Genomic DNA, 18,614 nt, shown 5'->3' on the forward strand with positions numbered 1-18,614 from the left:
CACCTAACTTTGTACTCCTAGACGTGCGTGACACTTGTAACTTAAAAAAAAAACCAAAAAACATACACAACTACACAACTTTCAGCGAAAATCAAACCATCATTCTCGACCTCGGACCTTATGTATAGTCCATACTAACTGGAAGTTCAACCTTTTATTTGCTTACACTTATAGATAAAAGGGCACGTCAATCTTACTTCTTTCGTTCCTTACTCAGGAAATGATTAATTTGTCTAGCAACTTCTGACATCGCTGTCAAATCTACACAGGATGTAGTCAGAGAAACCATTGGCTGTGGTCAAATCAATCGAAGCACATATTGCACCCAGACCCTAGTCTATTTTAACCAGTTGTCACCATAATGAAGCGGGGCTGCTCTAAGAAGTACAACAAAACTGACACAGGAAGAGAATCAAGCAGATCAGCTCTAATGAATAAGTTCTACAAGCTGCAGTTATACTTTGATCGATTGTCTACACACTTGTTTAAAAAAAAATGAAACTTGCATCTTTTAAGAGAAATGCCAAGTGACCTAATACACACCTAAAAGTAATTGAATCTATCTGATAAAAGATTTTATCCAGTGCTAGATTCTATCTACTGCTAAAATCTGGGCACCAAGACAGTTTCAAGAGATGTAGCTTCAGACCCCATTAACTCCCAGCATATTTGGGTGTTTTTTTCTGGACACAGCATCTGTTTAAAAATGACAAGGGTGGAAAAGCTCATCATCATAGCCCCCATTGTTGACACCGACAACCAACTTATGCTAAAGCCATATCCCAAATGAAAAAACAGCAGCAGCAGATTTGGCTAGTCAGACAAGAAAGTTTATTTCTCTTCTATATTGCAATCATTTCAAATGATCTGGCGGAAAATCTGAATAATAATAGTAATAAAAATCAGCTGTGCATAATTTATAATTTTTTAATGTAGTTGCAACAAAACTTTCATGGTTGATATTTTTCTTTAGTACTTACCATGCAAAATCAACGAGAGGGTGTGGATCTCTTTCACGACGCACGTTGAAAAATGATTTAAAGATATCAACACTGAGTAATGAATTAATGCAGTATTTTGCCAACACCACAAAGGTTAAATCTTTGTATAATGAAAACTGGAGCGATAACATTTTAGCGAAACATCTCACTGTGATTTTACTAGTGAGAACAGCACAAATTTGAGCTGAAAGGCTCAGACAGTGTAAGCTTTTACAGAAGACAAAATGTATGGAAATTTGTATCACATTAAGTCAGTCCAAATAATGCACTAACTCTTCAAAATGACAGACTGATCCCTGACAAACACACAAAATGTGAAGATTTCCAAGTTTGGTTAGATGTAGTAACAATAAAAGCAATCAAATAAAAACCAAAATACTGTTCAGTGTTGAAAATAGGCCACATCATATAAAGCTGGCTTCCAAATAACTGACTATAGTCTAAATCACAATCCAGAAACCAAGACTAAATTAATTGTATGCACATCTTCAAAATTCTAATGCCTCCACTGAAAATGACTGAGCAAAAGATGAATAAAACATCTTCAAAAGTACTTGTAGTGTTACTGATATTGCTCCAGTTTTTGCTTGATACAACATCACTTCATCTATAAGATGAATTTAAATATAATAGTTATTTGACATTTGCATTTGTACATAGTTTTGGAAGGCAATGACGTGTCCAGGCATATGCAAATATCAAATGACATCGTGAGTAAGCAGTCATCAGTATGTTACTTAGTGTTGTTGTCTAATCTTTCCTATATACACCAGGCTTTAAAGACAAAGCGCGAGGCATTTCACAAACATACAGAAAAACTTTTACATTTTTAACCATTGGCATCACCAGCCTGTTCTCTAGATCCCTAATCACAGGTGTCATTTAGCAGTATAATACATCTGTACAAGGTTCTTGTAAAGCAAAATCTGGCACGCAGACCACGTTACAATGAGGGGTATATTTTCCATACTTGTATTTAATAAAATTTTCAGTACATCAATTACATTATCAGCAAGAGATGGGCTGAGACGCATGATCTCATCTGTAGTGAATCTGAATATGTCTGGCACTCAACAGCTACAAAAGTGTACAAAGCCATCTCATTCTCACACCCACATCCTTCCAAATATTCAACACAGGGATAAACACAGGCACCTGTACCAAACAACCAAAGCAGCTTTTATACTGTTTACACCAAACTTTCTGATAACTAAGACAGTGTAAAGTCAGGATCAAAAAGAAAAAAAAAATTCCACAAGAGATAAGTTTACATCTTTGGGTGCCTTTTTTTGGTTTACTGAACCCTACTGACATCCAAGTGTGTACCTTAGGCTGCCTCAACAAGTAATGTTAGATGTTTTAAACGTGCAGCTATACTCTTACTATAATGCTGTTCAGATCTACAAAAGAATAAGCACTGTTTTCAGCTTGCACACTTTCTACATCTTTTGTCTTCATGAATAGCAACACTGCTTCAAAATGTCTACTTTTTTAGTTCTGCCATTCGATTAAGAGCACTGCCAGCCTTGAACCACTCTAGCTGTCCTTCATTCATAGAGTGCTTGAGCTTAATTTTCTCCACTTTGCCATCCTGGTGCTTAATTTCACAAATGACATCCTGAAAAAAAAAACAAAAACAAAAAAAAACGAGCAAGTTGCCCGTCATGTTTCACAATGATAGGCAAAAGTTAAAAGACTTATCTTTAAATGAAACATGGATATGTGATATGAAAACTAAAGAGATTGAATCTACAGCAGAAACACATTAATAGCTTTGATGGCATTAGTGATTAGCTCCACTGCCATCAGATACAATCTTTTTATGAAACTATACAGTGAACGAATGACAGAGTGAATAAGCAAACACTTGTTTAGTGTCTCAAATAGTTTACTTATTGTACTAAGGAATCTCTTCTGAACCCCTTATTCAATGTCATCTTTAAAACAGTTATATTCAAACACAAGGTGAAAACAGACTTTGCTTGGATATAGGGATTTCAGGAGGGGTTTTTTTGGTGAGGGGGGAGATGGGAAGGAAGGTGGAGTTTACCATACTTACAGAGCCAGGTTTCAAGTTTTTCAGGTCTAGAAGCGAAATTCTGTCAGAAGGCTGTATTTTGTCATAATCAGCAGGATCAGCAAATGTCAGAGGAAGCAATCCTTGCTTTTTCAAGTTTGTTTCTGTGAAGCAAGTTAACATTAAAACCATTAATGAAGTCATCTAATGCAAAGGCTGTGGTTTGCACAAACTTTCCTGACTGTCCAAAGAATCATTTGTTTGCAGGCAGTGTACTCTTGGCATTGTGTATAAATTCTGCTTAAATTAAACTTTATTTTTACACACATCTGTAAATGCCATGTTTAGGAGATGTAGGGAAGTGCATGCTGTACATTGCCTTGTATTTAAATTACATTTGATGCAGTACAAAGTGGGTGATGCTTGTGGGGTGGGGGGAAAAATATTTTTTCCAGCTGTTATCATGATATAATGATTATTTCAATATGCAGAAAACAAACAATCTGGAAAAATACTATCATGAAAGTTTTAGAAAAGCTTATTATAATTGTCTCTTTCTTAAAAAAAAGCTTCCTTGATTTAATGTTGTGTTTTTAAGACCAAAGACAGCAATATAAAAACTATAATGTTATATAAAAGAGTATGTCAAAAGCCTACTTCAAAAGAAAGAAAATGACAACTAATGAGCACCTACCATGTATTCGAGCAAAACTCTTGACAATGATGGCTGCCCCTCCAAGATGGCGGGGCTCCAGTGCTGCATGTTCTCTGCTACTACCTTCACCATAGTTTTCATCTCCAATCACTACCCACTTCACACCTTTTGCCTGTTTATAAAAGTAAACCGTCAAAACTATAATACTGCTTACATCTGCTTGCAGTAAATTATAGAGATTAGCATGGATTAACTCAAACTGTTGATTAAAATCCATTCTCGAAATGTCAGGCAGACACACAAAATAACATGGGCTATCACACATCATTTTTACCCAGTAATGTGAAGCGTGTCAACATAAATAAGCATCCATTTGTATGCAAGCATATCCATGTGGCTGCAGACATGTATATGATGCTTTACCTTATATGCTCTACCAACATCAGGAACAGAACCATACTCTCCTGTCAGCTGATTCTTAACCTTGTTCATCTCGTTATTTTCACTGTTTACTGCCCTGAAAGCACACAGCAATATTGCAATGAATTTCTTATGCTACTTGCATGTATGCGCATATTTTAAAAAGAAATACCAAAAATTTCTCTTCATGTCAAAATTTCTCTTCATGTTCGAAATGCCTTCATTCAATACTTCTATTAACAACAGTAAATGTTAAACTCTAGAAATTGATGGACACTACATGCACTATTGCCTATGCACACACCCTGAATACATACCCAATGAGGAGATTGTTAGAGATATTGTCTAGATGACCTCGGTATTTCAGCCACTGTCCAGCAGCACTGATGTGGTCAGTTGTACACTTGCCCTTAACCTGCAGACCACAACAAACTAAATTTTTGAAAGAAAACTTGTGTGCTGCTACTGACAGTAGATCTGTTCACTAGCAGAAAGGAAAACCTGTGAAGATAAATCCTGTGCATTCTCTAACCAAAAATGCAGTGGAACATTTTATGTGACAAAAATGCAAGTATCAAAACAAGCTATTCACTATTATGGAATCATTGGCATCATCAGCCTGTTCTCTAGATTTTGAGTGCAACCAATGTGCATCTTAATATTGTTTCAAAATACTGATGAGATAATATAGATAATATGATTATATAACAGAAGTACTAACAATGAATCACAGGTGTAAATCTCGGGTACTTTTCATCTTTTTATCTTCACAAAGTTTCTTTGAAATGCTAACCTTAATAAGAATGGGCATGTCCACCAGGTCTTTTCCATCCCATTTGCTAAATGGTGTCAGAAGCTGCAGACGCTGACTGTCAGGTGCCACCTTCACTATGACTTTGTCTCCAGATGGTGGAGGAGCTTGGTATGTATCTTGGCCAGGGTCAAAACCTTTCGCTGGTAATTCATCTCCTTTGGGACTCTCCAGTTTAAATTTCTTGCCTACCCATTAAAAAAAAGGCTCAATGAAATAAATTTACTACATATACCATTGAAATAAAAAAAAAAAATGCTCACTTACAAATAGCAAGCTACCAAAAGCTAATAACTGGTTGCAAGCCTATCAATGAATGCTGTCATACCATGCCAGGACTCGTTCCCTTCTTATCCTGTGTATGGTAATTACTTTCTGGTTCTCAGATGATCTGCATAATTCATTTGCTTATTGCATCTTTTAATCAAAAGACTTTAATCTTACTCTGTGAATCAGAGTTCCATAGCTTTTGAACAGGTAGTAGGACACACACACATATGCAAACAATTGCATGCATGTACAAATATGCACCTACCATCAGCACCGGTCAAATAATCTGTTTCTGGGTTGAAGGACAGGTCACCTGCAATAACCAAAGCTGTCACAAGCTCTGGAGATGTGACAAATCCATGTGTAGCTGGATTGGCATCATTGCGTCCAGTAAAGTTGCGGTTGTAAGAGGTGACAATGGTATTTTTTTCTCCTTTCTTAACGTCCTTCCTGTCCCACTGTCCAATACAGGGTCCACATGCATTGGCAAGAACAACACCACCAAAATCACGCAATATCTTAGCCTGAAAATAAGAAAAAAATATCTCCATTCACAGTAAGGAAAGCCAAACACATTGGCTCGAACATGCAACAATGAAAAAATGAAAGAAAGAAGACACCTGCACCTACAATCCTACATCAATGACAAGCCCCCGTCCCATATAACAAATTTGTTCTTGTTAGACTGGTTGTGCTGTACCTTTTTGTTATAGCCCATGATTGTTATGTAGCACCATAACAACCTCTGTAAAACTGCTGATTTCACTCAAATGTGGCATGTTATCCAGGTGGTAATGTACTGTTCCTTTTCAAAGTAGTCCACATCCATCACGTGGTATTCCAAAGAATCCTATCCAACTTTCCTTTCCCAATACCAGTTCACATTCTACCTTTGGTCACATTGTCAATTACACATTGCCCTAAAGTCATGGCAAAGAACATTCTAATTTGAAGACACTTGAAAAGACACAGATAAACACTAACCATGCCATCTCGTTCAATGGTAGCACGAATCTGCTCTGAGCCTGGGGTGATGGTGAAATAACTCTTTGCTTTTAGACCCTTGGCCAGTGCCTGTTTAGCAACACTGACAGCTCGACCCATGTCCTCATAGCTGCTGTTGGTGCAGCTTCCAATCAAACCTACGAAAGAGAGCAGGACTGATGTTTGAAGAATTAAATGTTTTAAAGTTGGAAACATAACCCTCCAAGAAAGCATAACAAATATTACATTCATTTTGCAAAAATGACTCAGGTGCATCCATTAGAATGGCATTATGATATGACTGTTCCTACTGGAAAAATTGTTTTTCTCTATCTTTAGCTCTATGCTTGTCCATCACTAGTGCACCATGGAAACATTGAAATACGTCATTAGGCAGATACAAACCCACTCTGATGTCCAAAGGCCAACTATTTTTTTTGGCCATCTCCCCTAGCTTGCTGATTGGATGAGCCAGGTCAGGTGTAAAAGGTCCATTGACATGTGGTTCAAGCTATAGAATTGAGAAGAAAAAAAAAAAAGAAGAAACTGATACAGCATCAAGAAATGTAACTAGAATTGCTGGAAGTATCACGTGATATTTTCTCAACTTTTTTCTCACTACTAACACTGATATGTTTGTCAGTTTTTGTCTTCTCTATGCCACTAGCATGAAGATCTACAAACTTAAGATGTTTGTCCACTAACAAAGAGATGCCTCTAAGGAAGTTTTATAGACCTATTTTCACAAACTTCCTTCCTTTTAGCTATTACAATTTTTTGACTTATATTTGATCATCTGAACCTACTTGACCTGTCCTACCACAATGGTAAAGCATGTAGTTTTCAGACTTTAAAATGCATTATTTAAAAACTAGATGTGTGAATGAAGTCTCTTTGTGTGAGTGTGTGACAGAATGTTGGGGGAGGTCCTTATCATGAAGAAAATGATTCAGACAAAAGTGCATATATTAAGTGAAGCAAACAAAGATGAAGTCTGCAAAAACAAATAAAGTCAGCCTGATGATTGAAATCATTACAGAGTTTTGGACCAGGACTCATGACCAATTTGCATATAGTTAAATCTAGATTTCAAAAGTCTTATATAGTTTCCCACAGTACCACAGTTTACTGGCAAACAGGACAGAAAAGTCTGAACCAGATGGAACACAAAACCGTTTTCTTTATATCCAAGGCACAAACGAACAACAGTTTTGTAGTATGTTGATAACAGTATATCTTCAATAATCATTATTTTACAATCTATTTTTGGTCCTTTCTTGTTTTCTGAAAACTTTTTATAATATGCAAAACATTAGCCATAAGCAATTAGCCATGAACAAATATCTTAAATCTACTGCAGTTCTTTATTCTAAAGACTGAAAACACATAAATACCAAAACAATAGTAAATTAATATTATTACCTTATCAAGATCAATCTCAATAACTTCATCATACTTGGCATTGGCATCAGCTGACAGGAGATCCTTGTATGACGAAGCTAGGCTTGCAATGTCTGAATCAGAAAAACAGCAATTACTTTGCATCTCTCATTAAGAGAGCATCACACTGGCATTTTAAAAGTCAGAATTTCTTCAACCTGATGTAAAACATTTTCTTAAAGGACAACAGGAGTCCTCAGCGAAAATCACTGGAAATAGAGCATAAAGTATTATATTCCGGTGGTATTTTATGACAAAGAGGCACGAGAGATTTTATATTAATTTTTTTTTAGTATCTTTTGCTTAACCACACCTGGATTTCTTAAGAAAACAGGAAGAGACGAAAGGGAAGTATTTCTAAAAATGGTTGTTGTCTGCATGAGGTGAATTCAAAGATAAAAGATGCAATCCTTGGTAAAAGAAAACAGATCAGCACACAATGTGCTTTTGCTGAATGTTCTCTTCGACACTCAGATGGATCGAGTTTGTACTCATTTAGGAAGTCCAAAGATAATGGCAACAAATGCCAGTGGATTAACATTGTTCAAAAATACCATGCGAACTTCATCCCCACACCATACTCAAGAATTTGCTCAAAAAACATTTTAAAATCAATTGTTATGCTGTCACACAAGACAAGCCGGTTTTGGACTTTTAGTAAAACAAAGAGATCTTCTCCCTACAACAGTGCCAACTATACAAAAGGACAAGATGTTAAAAACCAACTATACCAGGTACAACTGCTGATAAAAAGCCAGACCAGATCCCCCTCAGCTTGCAGACATCCAGCCAGCAGCTATAGACCTTGACATCTGCACAGACCCACCAAGCCTGGAAGAAGTGACAGCAGCAGTCAAGACAATGAAGAGCGGCAAAGCACCAGGGGCAGATGGAATAACAGCAGAGATGTTGAAAGCAGATATAAATGTGACAGCTCCCAAGCTGACTGAAATCTTCAAGCAAGTTTGGGAATCAGGGCAGCTCCCTGTTGCTTGGAAGACAGGGCTCATCTTCAAGTTACCCAAGAAAGGAGATCTTGGAGACTGCAATAATTGGAGGGGCATAACACTTCTTTCCCTCACCAGCAAGGTCTTCAGCAAGATTGTTTTGTCAAGACTGACGGCTACTCTTGAGAAAGACCTCCGACCACAGCAAGCAGGATTTCGTCCTGGGCGATCCTGCTCCGAACACATCTTCATTCTGCGACAGATTCTGGAGCAGAGCAATGAATGGAACACACCGCTGTACATCAATTTCATCGACCTGGAGAAGGCTTTTGACAGCATCCACCGCGAGTCCTTATGGAAGATCCTGAGGCATTACGGAGTCCCTGCAAAACTTGTTCAGGTCATTGCAATGCTGTACAGCGATTTCAAATCCCAGGTTGTCTGTGACACGGAGCTCACAGACCCCTTCAACGTCAGTACCGGGGTGAAGCAGGGCTGCATTCTGTCGCCGTTCCTCTTCATCCTGGCCATGGACTGGATCATGAAGACTTCCACCGACAGTGAGAGGAGAGGGATCAGATGGACCATGACTATGACAGCAACATCAACGCTGGAAGACTTGGACTTTGCTGATGACATTGCCCTGCTGTCACACCGCCACCAAGACATGCATGAAAAAACAAAGGCCTTCTCAGAAACAGCTGGAAACCTTGGCTTGAAGGTCAGCACAAAGAAAACGAAAAGTATGAGAGTGAACGCCAGAGTCCAAGACGGCATCAAACTAAATGGAGAAGAGATTGAGGAAGTTGACAGTTTCACCTATCTTGGGTCCAAAATGTCAAACACCGGGGATGCGGAGGTGGAGATTCGAGCCCGACTGGCGAAAGCCAGCCAGGCCTTCGCCTCACTCAGGAGCACATGGAAGGCAAAAAACATCAGCCAGAACATCAAACTGAGAATCTTCAAGTCAAATGTGATCAGCACCCTCCTTTACGGATCAGAATCCTGGAAGATGACCAAAATCATCAGTAACAAGCTTGACGTCTTCCAAAACAGATGCCTCAGGCGCATACTTAACATCTTTTGGCCAAATACCATCAGCAACGAAGAACTCCACCGAAGAACTGAAACCGAGTCCATCACCACGCAGGTTCAACGAAGGCGTTGGCGATGGATTGGACATGTGCTCCGCCAGCAGACAGCAGACCTCTCCAGAGTCGCCCTACGATGGACTCCAGACGGCCGAAGAAAATGAGGCCGCCCAAAGGAAACTTGGAGAAGAACAGTGGAAAGGGAGATGAAAGGAAAGGGCTGGACATGGGGTCACCTAGAGCGGGTTTCAGCCGATCGACATCGGTGGCGGACTCTGGTTGAGGCCTTATGTGCAACCTGATGCACGAAGAGGAATAGATAGAATAGTAAAACAAAGAGATCTTCTCCCTACAACAGTGCCAACTATACAAAAGGACAAGATGTTAAAAACCAACTATACCAGGTACAACTGCTGATAAAAAGCTTAAACAAAGATCAAGGACTGGATCTGCAACATTGACGCTTTCTGTACCATTCTGGTCTACATGTAACATCGTGATACAGTGACAAACACAACATCAGTCATACCTTATTCATCTCAATGCTTAAAAAGCAACTGACATTGTGAGGGCACCATGGATGTGCATGCTCGAAAAAGATAAAAAAAGAACTGAGGGTGATAAACGGAGGAGCTTAAATGGGAACACATGCGAGTATCAGTAAGTAAATAGTAAATTTTGCATGCAGTTAAATGAGGAAGAAATAAGTTTTTACATCAATATTTTATTATATTATATTTTTAAGTGTTAAAAAAGTCATTATTACCAGTCAGTTGTAAAAATAAAATAAAAATGAAATGCCGACAATTAACCATCTATTAAATAAGAAAAAATACAGGAGTGTATCTGAGACAAACACATACATGTATTTCAATGGGTTTATATTTTATTAACAATAATACACATGGAAAAATTAAGTCGAATGCACCCACTTAGTACAGAGAATCAACAATACAACATAGACTGTAATGACCCTGACTTCTGCCCATTAAATTTTGATCTGGAGATTTACTTACAAGTCTGTTGAGTGAATTCGGTTTGGACCTTTTCATTATTTTTTTTTTCAACTTCAGTCAAAACTTCTATATAAAGTTTATATCTGTAGGGCTGTATTCCAAAATCAGCTGTTTTATTTTCTGAGTAAAAAATAGCTTCTTGAAAACGACAACCTGAGCAATGTTTTTTTTTCTTTTGGCTCGAAGACATGCATAGGTTTTCTTAATTGAGCCACACTCACTGCTGCACATACTACTTGCATGTAAGAGAATTCTCCAGTATAGAAGAGTAACTTTTTTCTACCTTTCTAGTGGCAGGTAAGAATGTTGTTTGAAGGCTTATGTCTTTAAAACAAAGCATAATTATGTACTCACATTTAGGGAATTATTTTTTTTAAATTAATTTAACCCAAACATACAGGAAAAAAGGTTGTAATTGTGTTGTCCTTTAAGACTTGTTACTAAAAACAAAGTCACAAATGACTAATGAAAAGAAAAAGGGAAAGAAATAAGCAAAATCACCTGCTCTGTTGGTGGCTTTGAGGTAGTCCTGCATGCGATGGTTGAAAGGAAAGATAGAGGTAGTGGCACCAATCTCAGCTCCCATGTTACAGATAGTGCCCATACCTGCATTACACACATGTGCACACACACACACAGAGGCTTTAATTCCCTTGAAGGACTATTTCATTGACCTTTGCACAAAATCTTTGGGTCTCAATTATTCAAATATTTGGGTCAAAACAACTCAAGTTTTTTATCACCAAATTTGCTAAGTAACAAACCACAAAATTCATTTTTTTAATAATCATGGTTTTAAATTCAAAATGTACAAAGACTGAAAGGCATAAATATTAGTAGTTTTAATTTGATCTGATGGCAAAAAAACAGAATAAGTTTTGTCTTCTAAGTTGCACTGTCTGAATATTGCACTGACAAGAGTTTGTCTGGATGTCAAAAATGTGCTCTATTCAGAGCTCTCTCTACGAAGCAAAAAAATAAAAAAATAAAAAAAAATAAAAAAGAAACAATTAATACCTGTGCAAGAAATAGAGTCCACACCAGGACCAAAGTATTCTACAATGGCCCCAGTTCCTCCTTTGACAGTGAGGATACCAGCCACCTTCAGAATGACATCCTTGGGAGAGGTCCAGCCGCTCAACTTGCCTGTAAGCTTTACTCCAATCACCTGCACCACCAACATCCTCTTCACAATGAATTCTATCTTATCAAAGAACTACCAACATCATAAAGAACTGAGACGCATTTAAGACAATGCAAAGGCACTGCAAATTATCATAAATTTCGGACTTAAAGCCGCAACTGCTTTCCCCTTCTTCAAACCATGCAGCTTGAACAGCAATGCGGCTTTTTGTGGATTTTTCTGCATTTTTCGTATTCCGATTAATTTTTCATGTTATAGTCTTAACTGCTGACATTTTAAAATAAAAGCCATATACAAATGAAGCATTCAGATCAGTTACTGAGCAACACACCCTTATCATGCTGAATGTCACGTGTCAAACGAGACAAAATGATTACTATGCAGCTTTCAAGTTGTGTGTATATGTGGCTTATAAACCAGTGCAGCTTATTTGTGAAAAAATAGAGATTTAAAAAATATTTAGTGGGTGCAGCCCAAATACAGATGCGTTCAATAGAACATAATTTATGATATTGGCTTTTTTTACTACTTATTTCTTGAGAAAATAAAAGAAAAGTTAAATAGCTATTCAATATAGAAGGAAACAACTAAAAGACAACACAAACAAAAACCAGATCAATCATCCACTAACCTTGGGGCATTTTAGTTCCCATGGCATTCCAGCCATCACATCCACAGCATCAGCACCACCTACACCAATACACAACCCTCCCAGGCCACCTTTAAGTAAAAAAACAATAAAGTGAGCATGTATGAACTGCAGTGAAATGAAATCTTCACATTCAAAAGAGTTTTAAATGCATTTAATGCTACCTCCATTAGGCGTATGGCTGTCAGTTCCAATCATTAGTGCACCAGGAAAAGCATAGTTCTCCAGTATAATCTGCAAACACACAAAATAAAACTTGTATGTGAATGACACAGTTTTCCATAGCAACAAATTATATATCTCTTTTTGAACAATTATTAAAAAACTTAAAGGTGATGAACACAAAGTTTACAAACCTGATGGATAATTCCACTGCCTGGCTTCCAAAATCCAATTCCATACTTTGCACTCACTGAAGCCAGGAAGTCATACACTTCAGCATTGATATCCTGAACATATGTAAAATATTTCAATTAACTGAGATTTCAAATCACAACTTCTATTTTATTTGGAAATCTTAGCACATATATCAAAGACATTTTGAAATAAGAGAATTTGTAAAATGAACATTTCAGTAAATCTGCAGGATCCACATAGAACTGTTCAGGAAAAGGTATTAATTATAAATATATAAGACATTCTTAAATCTATGTGTATCAAGGAGGTCATCAATCCAGCTTCACTCCCACCAACTTGCATCCACTGCTTCTCGGACCAAAGGGCACAAATATCACACAGGAAGAAGTATAAAATATGCAATGCATGCACATAGGGAGCATGCTGTCCAGCGACTTCACTGCCACAAGGTTGCTACGTTTATATCGTTTCCCTACAGAAGACACAAATGAACAGAAAAACACTTAGCACAGGGAAAAAGAAGTCTCTGAATCTTGTCCTTCTAAGTTGTCGTTAGCAAAGAACGGAATTGCAGATGGAAGGTAGTCACACTGCTAAACCGAAGACAGGTAGCAGCAGATGGTCTACCAAACAACACAAGATGGTGGCATGAAGAAAGACATTTGCTGTTCCCACATTGGGTAAAACACAACAAAACATCTCTGAAACATTTGTGAAAAAGGCCAGCAGAACCGTAAAGCAAACTTGAATACAAGACACTGAAAGGTGACTGATGCAGAACAAGGTCTGCGAGTAGCTCAAAGCATGAAGCATGAGCACCGCTGTAATCATAAAAAAACTGTTGCATTAACTTTGCTGTTGCTTTTATAGCTGTTGGAAGGCTGTAGCTCATGTGACCAGTGGAGCACCCCACCCGCAGGGAACCTACTAGCTCAACGTAAGGGAGACAACTTTTGACTACTAAAGAACAGTCATGTCATCTGGTAATATCAAAGAAGAAATGATAGTGTTTAAGTAAATGCTCAGCTGTAACACTTTTACAAGCTGCAATAGCAAGAAAGAAAGATGAGTATGAAGTAACTGACAGCATTTCAACCAAAGGCTAAATCACAGAAAGCAACAAGAACAAAGAATCCCTTCTCTTCTCCCCCAGTTTACTTTCCATATCATCTGGTTGATACCTCATCTCCACCTTATTCATTACCTTGGCTCGCTTCAGATCCTTTTCTCCCCCAAGCTGAGCTTCAATGAGGTGGTCGCAGTGAACTGTTGATGGTACTGCAACCCTAGGGAGACCACTCGAAATAAACTGTAGGAGAGCCATCTGAAAGACAGCATAAATTCTTTTTCAGATCAAAGCTTTTGTATCTTTAACAAATGAAAGCTATACAAATACTACCTTTTACAAATTTAAAAGTATTACAATTATGTAAAGTATGATTCAATATTTGAAACTGTTCTGTACAAAATGTGTATCTTAGAAAAAGCTTTATCTAGGGTTATAAAACAGGAACAGTTTACCTGTGCAGTGGCATCTTGCATAGCAACACGATCAGGCCTTAATTTCAAATAGCTGGTTCCTCGCTCAATAACCTGCAAACAAAGTGCTCAGTCAAGTCATCGTGGCTGTAAAGTTTGTCTAGATTAACATTCCTTCTGAACAAAAACCTTTTCCAAAATTTATTTTGCATTTTAAAAAAAAGTTAAAGTAATGAAAACATTTTAAATATATACCGTCAGACTTAGGTCTTTTAACATCAAAAAAATCTTTTTGACACACATTAAAAATAAAAAGGATGCCTAATTAAAATTATCTATGAGAAAAGTTACCTCATTTTTAGGATCATCAAGATGACTGTAAAGAACTTTCTCTGAAAGTGTCAATGGTCGCCCCAACCTGTAAAAAATTGCTGAATTTGTGGCTATGTTTTGCAAAATGTTATCTATAAGTACTATTAAAAAAGTGCCAAACATAACTGATAAACATCAGGTGTATCAACTATTGCATTGTGCCCTGGTGTCCACAAGTCGGACTTTCCAAAATCAAAGAGACAATTGGAATAAGCTTATATAGATGAAGGTTAAAAGAATTCAAAATTGGAAAAAAAAAAATTATTTTATCTGTTCCAAAGAGTTAAAAACATAAAAGCAAATTATAGAGACTGAGAATGGGGGAAAAGAAAATAAACTATACCTGCTACTAACAATCTTGAGGACTGATCTTTGCTTGTCATAGTCAATGAACTTGCTCTGGTCAAATCTGCTCATTGCAACCTAGAAATTTGGGGTGGGGATTAGTTTAAATGTGGCACACTTATTTACTCCTATGTATTCTATATAATGGTAAATTTGACCTAACATAATGATAACTTCATTGGTAAAGTGCATTTCCATACGTGCAGGCAAGCAATTTGCTGCACTTAAAAGTGAACAACAAACCTATAATCAACCATTAAAGAACAACTTCACCAGCAAACAGATAACACCATCACAAGTGCATGAAAGAAGATGAAGAACTAATGAGTGAACAGAATATTTGCTTATGAAAGATATGGGTTTATATATGGAAAGGGAAAGAATTCCATTGTTTCGCTGCACAATAACTAAAAATCCTGTGGCCATATGTTGTTCTGGTGACAGGAAGAAAAAGGAGACAATCATCAGACAAGGAGTGGAGTTGACTAGCTGGGACATAAGGGAAGAGAAGTTCAGAGAAATAATTGGGGCAGAAGCCAGCAAAGAAATTAAAACATAGCAAGGACAGTTTGATGTGAGAACGGATGGGTAGCCAGTCCAAAAACTATTTCCCAGCTCTAGACATCAGACGTGCAACAGAGTTCTGAGCTTTCTGGAGTTTGTGAAGAAGGTATTCAGGACAGCCAGCAAGCAAGGAGTTGCAGTAATCAAACCTGGATAGAACAAATGCACAGACGAGTGTTGGTAGCGCGCATAGAGAGAATGTGATGGATGGCGCTGATCTTCATAGCTCATAATAGGCAGACTGACAGACAGCTGTAACTTGTTTAGCAAGAGTCATGTCTGCAATAACAATGAATCCCACATTCCTGACTTAGAAAGCAAAGGTGATGTAGGCTTCGCCCAACTTGATGTGATTTGGTGGACAAACGAGTGAATATTGATTTCTTCTTCTCGAACATAGGAGGGCTTCCGTTTTATCATCATTGAGTTTAAGTTTGTTTGTTACTATTCAGTCTTTGGCGTCGTTAATACAGGGTTCTATGGTAGCAGAGTGAGACTCAGCCAGTGGAGTGGAGCAGTACAGTTGCGTGTCATCAGCATTTGACTGATGAGAAATCTTGTGAGACTGGATGCAAGATGAAAGTGGTTTCACATACAGAATGAATATAACCGAGTACAGAGCCAAAATAGTGAAGCAGGGCAAGATGTTTTGACGATCAATAAACACAGTCTGCATCCTATCAGTGAGATAGAATGCCAAATGTTAATAAACTAGGAAACAGAACCTGTACATTTTATATATATACACACATGAATATGCATAAACACATTCTCTTTCTCACTCATACACATAATCTTAGCATAATGCATTATTAAAACATACCTGAGATGCAAAACATGATGATGAAGTGTGGATGCTTTTTGCAGCACCTGCACGACCTAGAGCTTCTAAGCTCTGCACAGAAATAAGTATATATTGTCAATGTACAATCATATATATGAATTAATTATTCAAATATAATACCTGTGTATATACTATATACGATTATATAGCATGAATTTTGCATGTGTGCAGGACAGACAACTTAAGATCCAACTTAAAAACATAAGATCCAAAATCAGCAAAAAATAATGTATAAAAATAAAACTGAGCTTCTATTCCATGCACTACTATTTAGGCTTTAAAGCATTCTTTGAACAACCTAATTTCTTCAAGCAGTAATAGTAGTAAATTGCGATGACAGTAGTAAATGTCCCAGTCATCATCACGTCGAAGTTGTAAATCTTCTTGCACACTACAGCACACCAGTGAAAAAAATCATCCACGTCAATAACCCTGCTAAATATTTTTTATGTCTCAAATTAAGTCACCTTTAATTTTCCTTCCTTTGAGGAGGTGTGATTTAAAATACTCTAACCGCTCAGTATATGACATATGTTTGCAATCACTGATAATTTTGTTGTATAACTTACTACCTCTTCAAGTGTAGATTCATTGCTATATCACCACATTCTCATGATAAGTGCGGTTTACCAAATGCTTTATTTAATGTAATCCAGGAAAGTGTCTTAAAGTAAGAATGATCTCTTTATTAATGCCAGCATTTTTTACTGGTTTTACAAAATGCATTAATGACAAAGGACAATGAACTATCAAATGTTACCCCAAATTCACTTTAAAGGTGGCTGTCTTTAGTTAAGCTGTCACTTGTCAAGGTGTATTATGTGATACAAAATTGCTAATGCTTATAACTCTGCACTTATCAATATTAAAACTGAGTTTCAGTCCATCCCTGCATATTATCAATATCACCTTGAAGTTGGCCAGTACATGGTTAACTACAAATTCTTGTATCATCTTATTTCATCTGCAAGTGTTTTGCAAACTCACCGCAGATCATTCATAAATATTGTATCAAAAAAAAGCATGGCTCCTAGTACACTACTCTGATTAAGCTTACTGCAGACCCTAACATTTGTCAATATAGCATTGCCAACTGTGACCCTTAATCTTCTAATATTAAAAAATCTGAATCCAGTTGTTTGTTGCCTATGACTCTACTTCTCATACAAAAAATGTTCATGACTAACTGTACTGAAGGCCCTATGGAAAGCAAAATATATTATGTCCACTGGATAGCCTTCGTTTAGAAATGTTATGTTCTTCATTACTTACATCAGCTGACTCACATATGACCTTCCTAACACAAAACCATGTTGGCAACTTGCATATAATTTATCATAAGTAAAATGTGACAACTGCATCCCTTACAAACGATTCTGAGATTTTGCATGCAACACATGTCAGACTTTCAGGTCTGTAATTACTAGGTTCAGATTTACCTTTTTTTTAAATTACACTATCAGCACTTTTCCAAACTTGAACGCCGTTAACGATTAACAAAATGCACCATTAAAGAAGACTCTTCCACTATTGTACTGTCATGTGTTGTATTTTAAGTCCTAGTGTACCTACTGTTGTCTTATTAAATCATTCTTTGGAACAATCGTTTGATGATCATCAATGATCAATGATCAGCTCATCAAAAATGACAAGATAATTTTCTTGTTAACTTCGGTTTACTTTACCCCAAATCATTTCCGTAATGTTTTTGTAGAGATACATGCCAGTATCTCCAATTCATCAGATTTTTTATTTATGCTGCAAATTTGGAGACGATATGAACCGTGCCTACACTTTAATGAACAAGTGAATGTAAAATCGTCTGGCGATTCTTTGACCTTCACGAACATTCACTACTTTGTTGTGTTCAACGGCTTCAACCCAATCAGCGACAACTATTACACATTTTTTTTCAAATACATTCCTCTGAGAGAAGATTCTCAGGAAATTATCTGTGTTTGGCCTTAACCTATGGAATAAAACATATAGTATATACCTTAAAAGCAGCTGGTCTCCAGACGTAAGCCATGTTTCGCGGGTGGGCTGGGGGGCCTCGTGATGTCACTTATCAACACAAAACGTTGAAAAATTCTTGAAAAAAATATGACGATAAGAAATCACAATAAAGTATCAGGATTTCAATTGTGTAAAATATATTTAAAACTCATAACTTTATGTTTTACAATTACGAAGCAATTTTTGTACCTC

The 18,614-nt window shown here is 37.1% G+C and overlaps 1 protein-coding gene across 1 annotated transcript; it reads right to left on the reverse strand.

Moving 5' to 3' along the window:
- Positions 1-808: 808 nt before the first annotated feature.
- LOC112563301 (aconitate hydratase, mitochondrial-like) lies at positions 809-18,487 on the reverse strand. The gene is made up of 21 exons (XM_025237170.1): positions 18,403-18,487; positions 16,386-16,457; positions 14,997-15,076; positions 14,633-14,699; positions 14,324-14,395; positions 14,007-14,126; positions 12,802-12,894; positions 12,610-12,679; positions 12,428-12,516; positions 11,670-11,820; positions 11,154-11,258; positions 7,581-7,672; positions 6,564-6,669; positions 6,159-6,316; positions 5,440-5,698; positions 4,887-5,092; positions 4,411-4,508; positions 4,097-4,190; positions 3,713-3,845; positions 3,061-3,182; positions 809-2,619 (listed from the first exon to the last, which is right to left on the reverse strand). Exons 1-21 carry the CDS (start codon positions 18,433-18,435, stop codon positions 2,485-2,487), a joined length of 2,355 nt encoding a protein of 784 aa, XP_025092955.1. The 5' UTR covers positions 18,436-18,487; the 3' UTR covers positions 809-2,484.
- Between the last annotated feature and the right edge of the window lie 127 nt (positions 18,488-18,614).

The sequence above is a fragment of the Pomacea canaliculata genome, linkage group LG1 (assembly GCF_003073045.1).
Source record: "Pomacea canaliculata isolate SZHN2017 linkage group LG1, ASM307304v1, whole genome shotgun sequence".
In the NCBI taxonomy this organism is placed as follows: domain Eukaryota; kingdom Metazoa; phylum Mollusca; class Gastropoda; order Architaenioglossa; family Ampullariidae; genus Pomacea; species Pomacea canaliculata.

Coding starts and splice junctions, on each gene's coding strand:
- LOC112563301 (XM_025237170.1), bottom strand. CDS start 18,435: ATGGCTTACGTCTGGAGACCAGCTGCTTTTAAG. Junction 14,396..14,632: donor TTGATGATCCTAAAAATGAG/GTAACTTTTCTC, acceptor CTTTGTTTGCAG/GTTATTGAGCGAGGAACCAG. Junction 11,259..11,669: donor GGACTCTATTTCTTGCACAG/GTATTAATTGTT, acceptor TGTGTAATGCAG/GTATGGGCACTATCTGTAAC.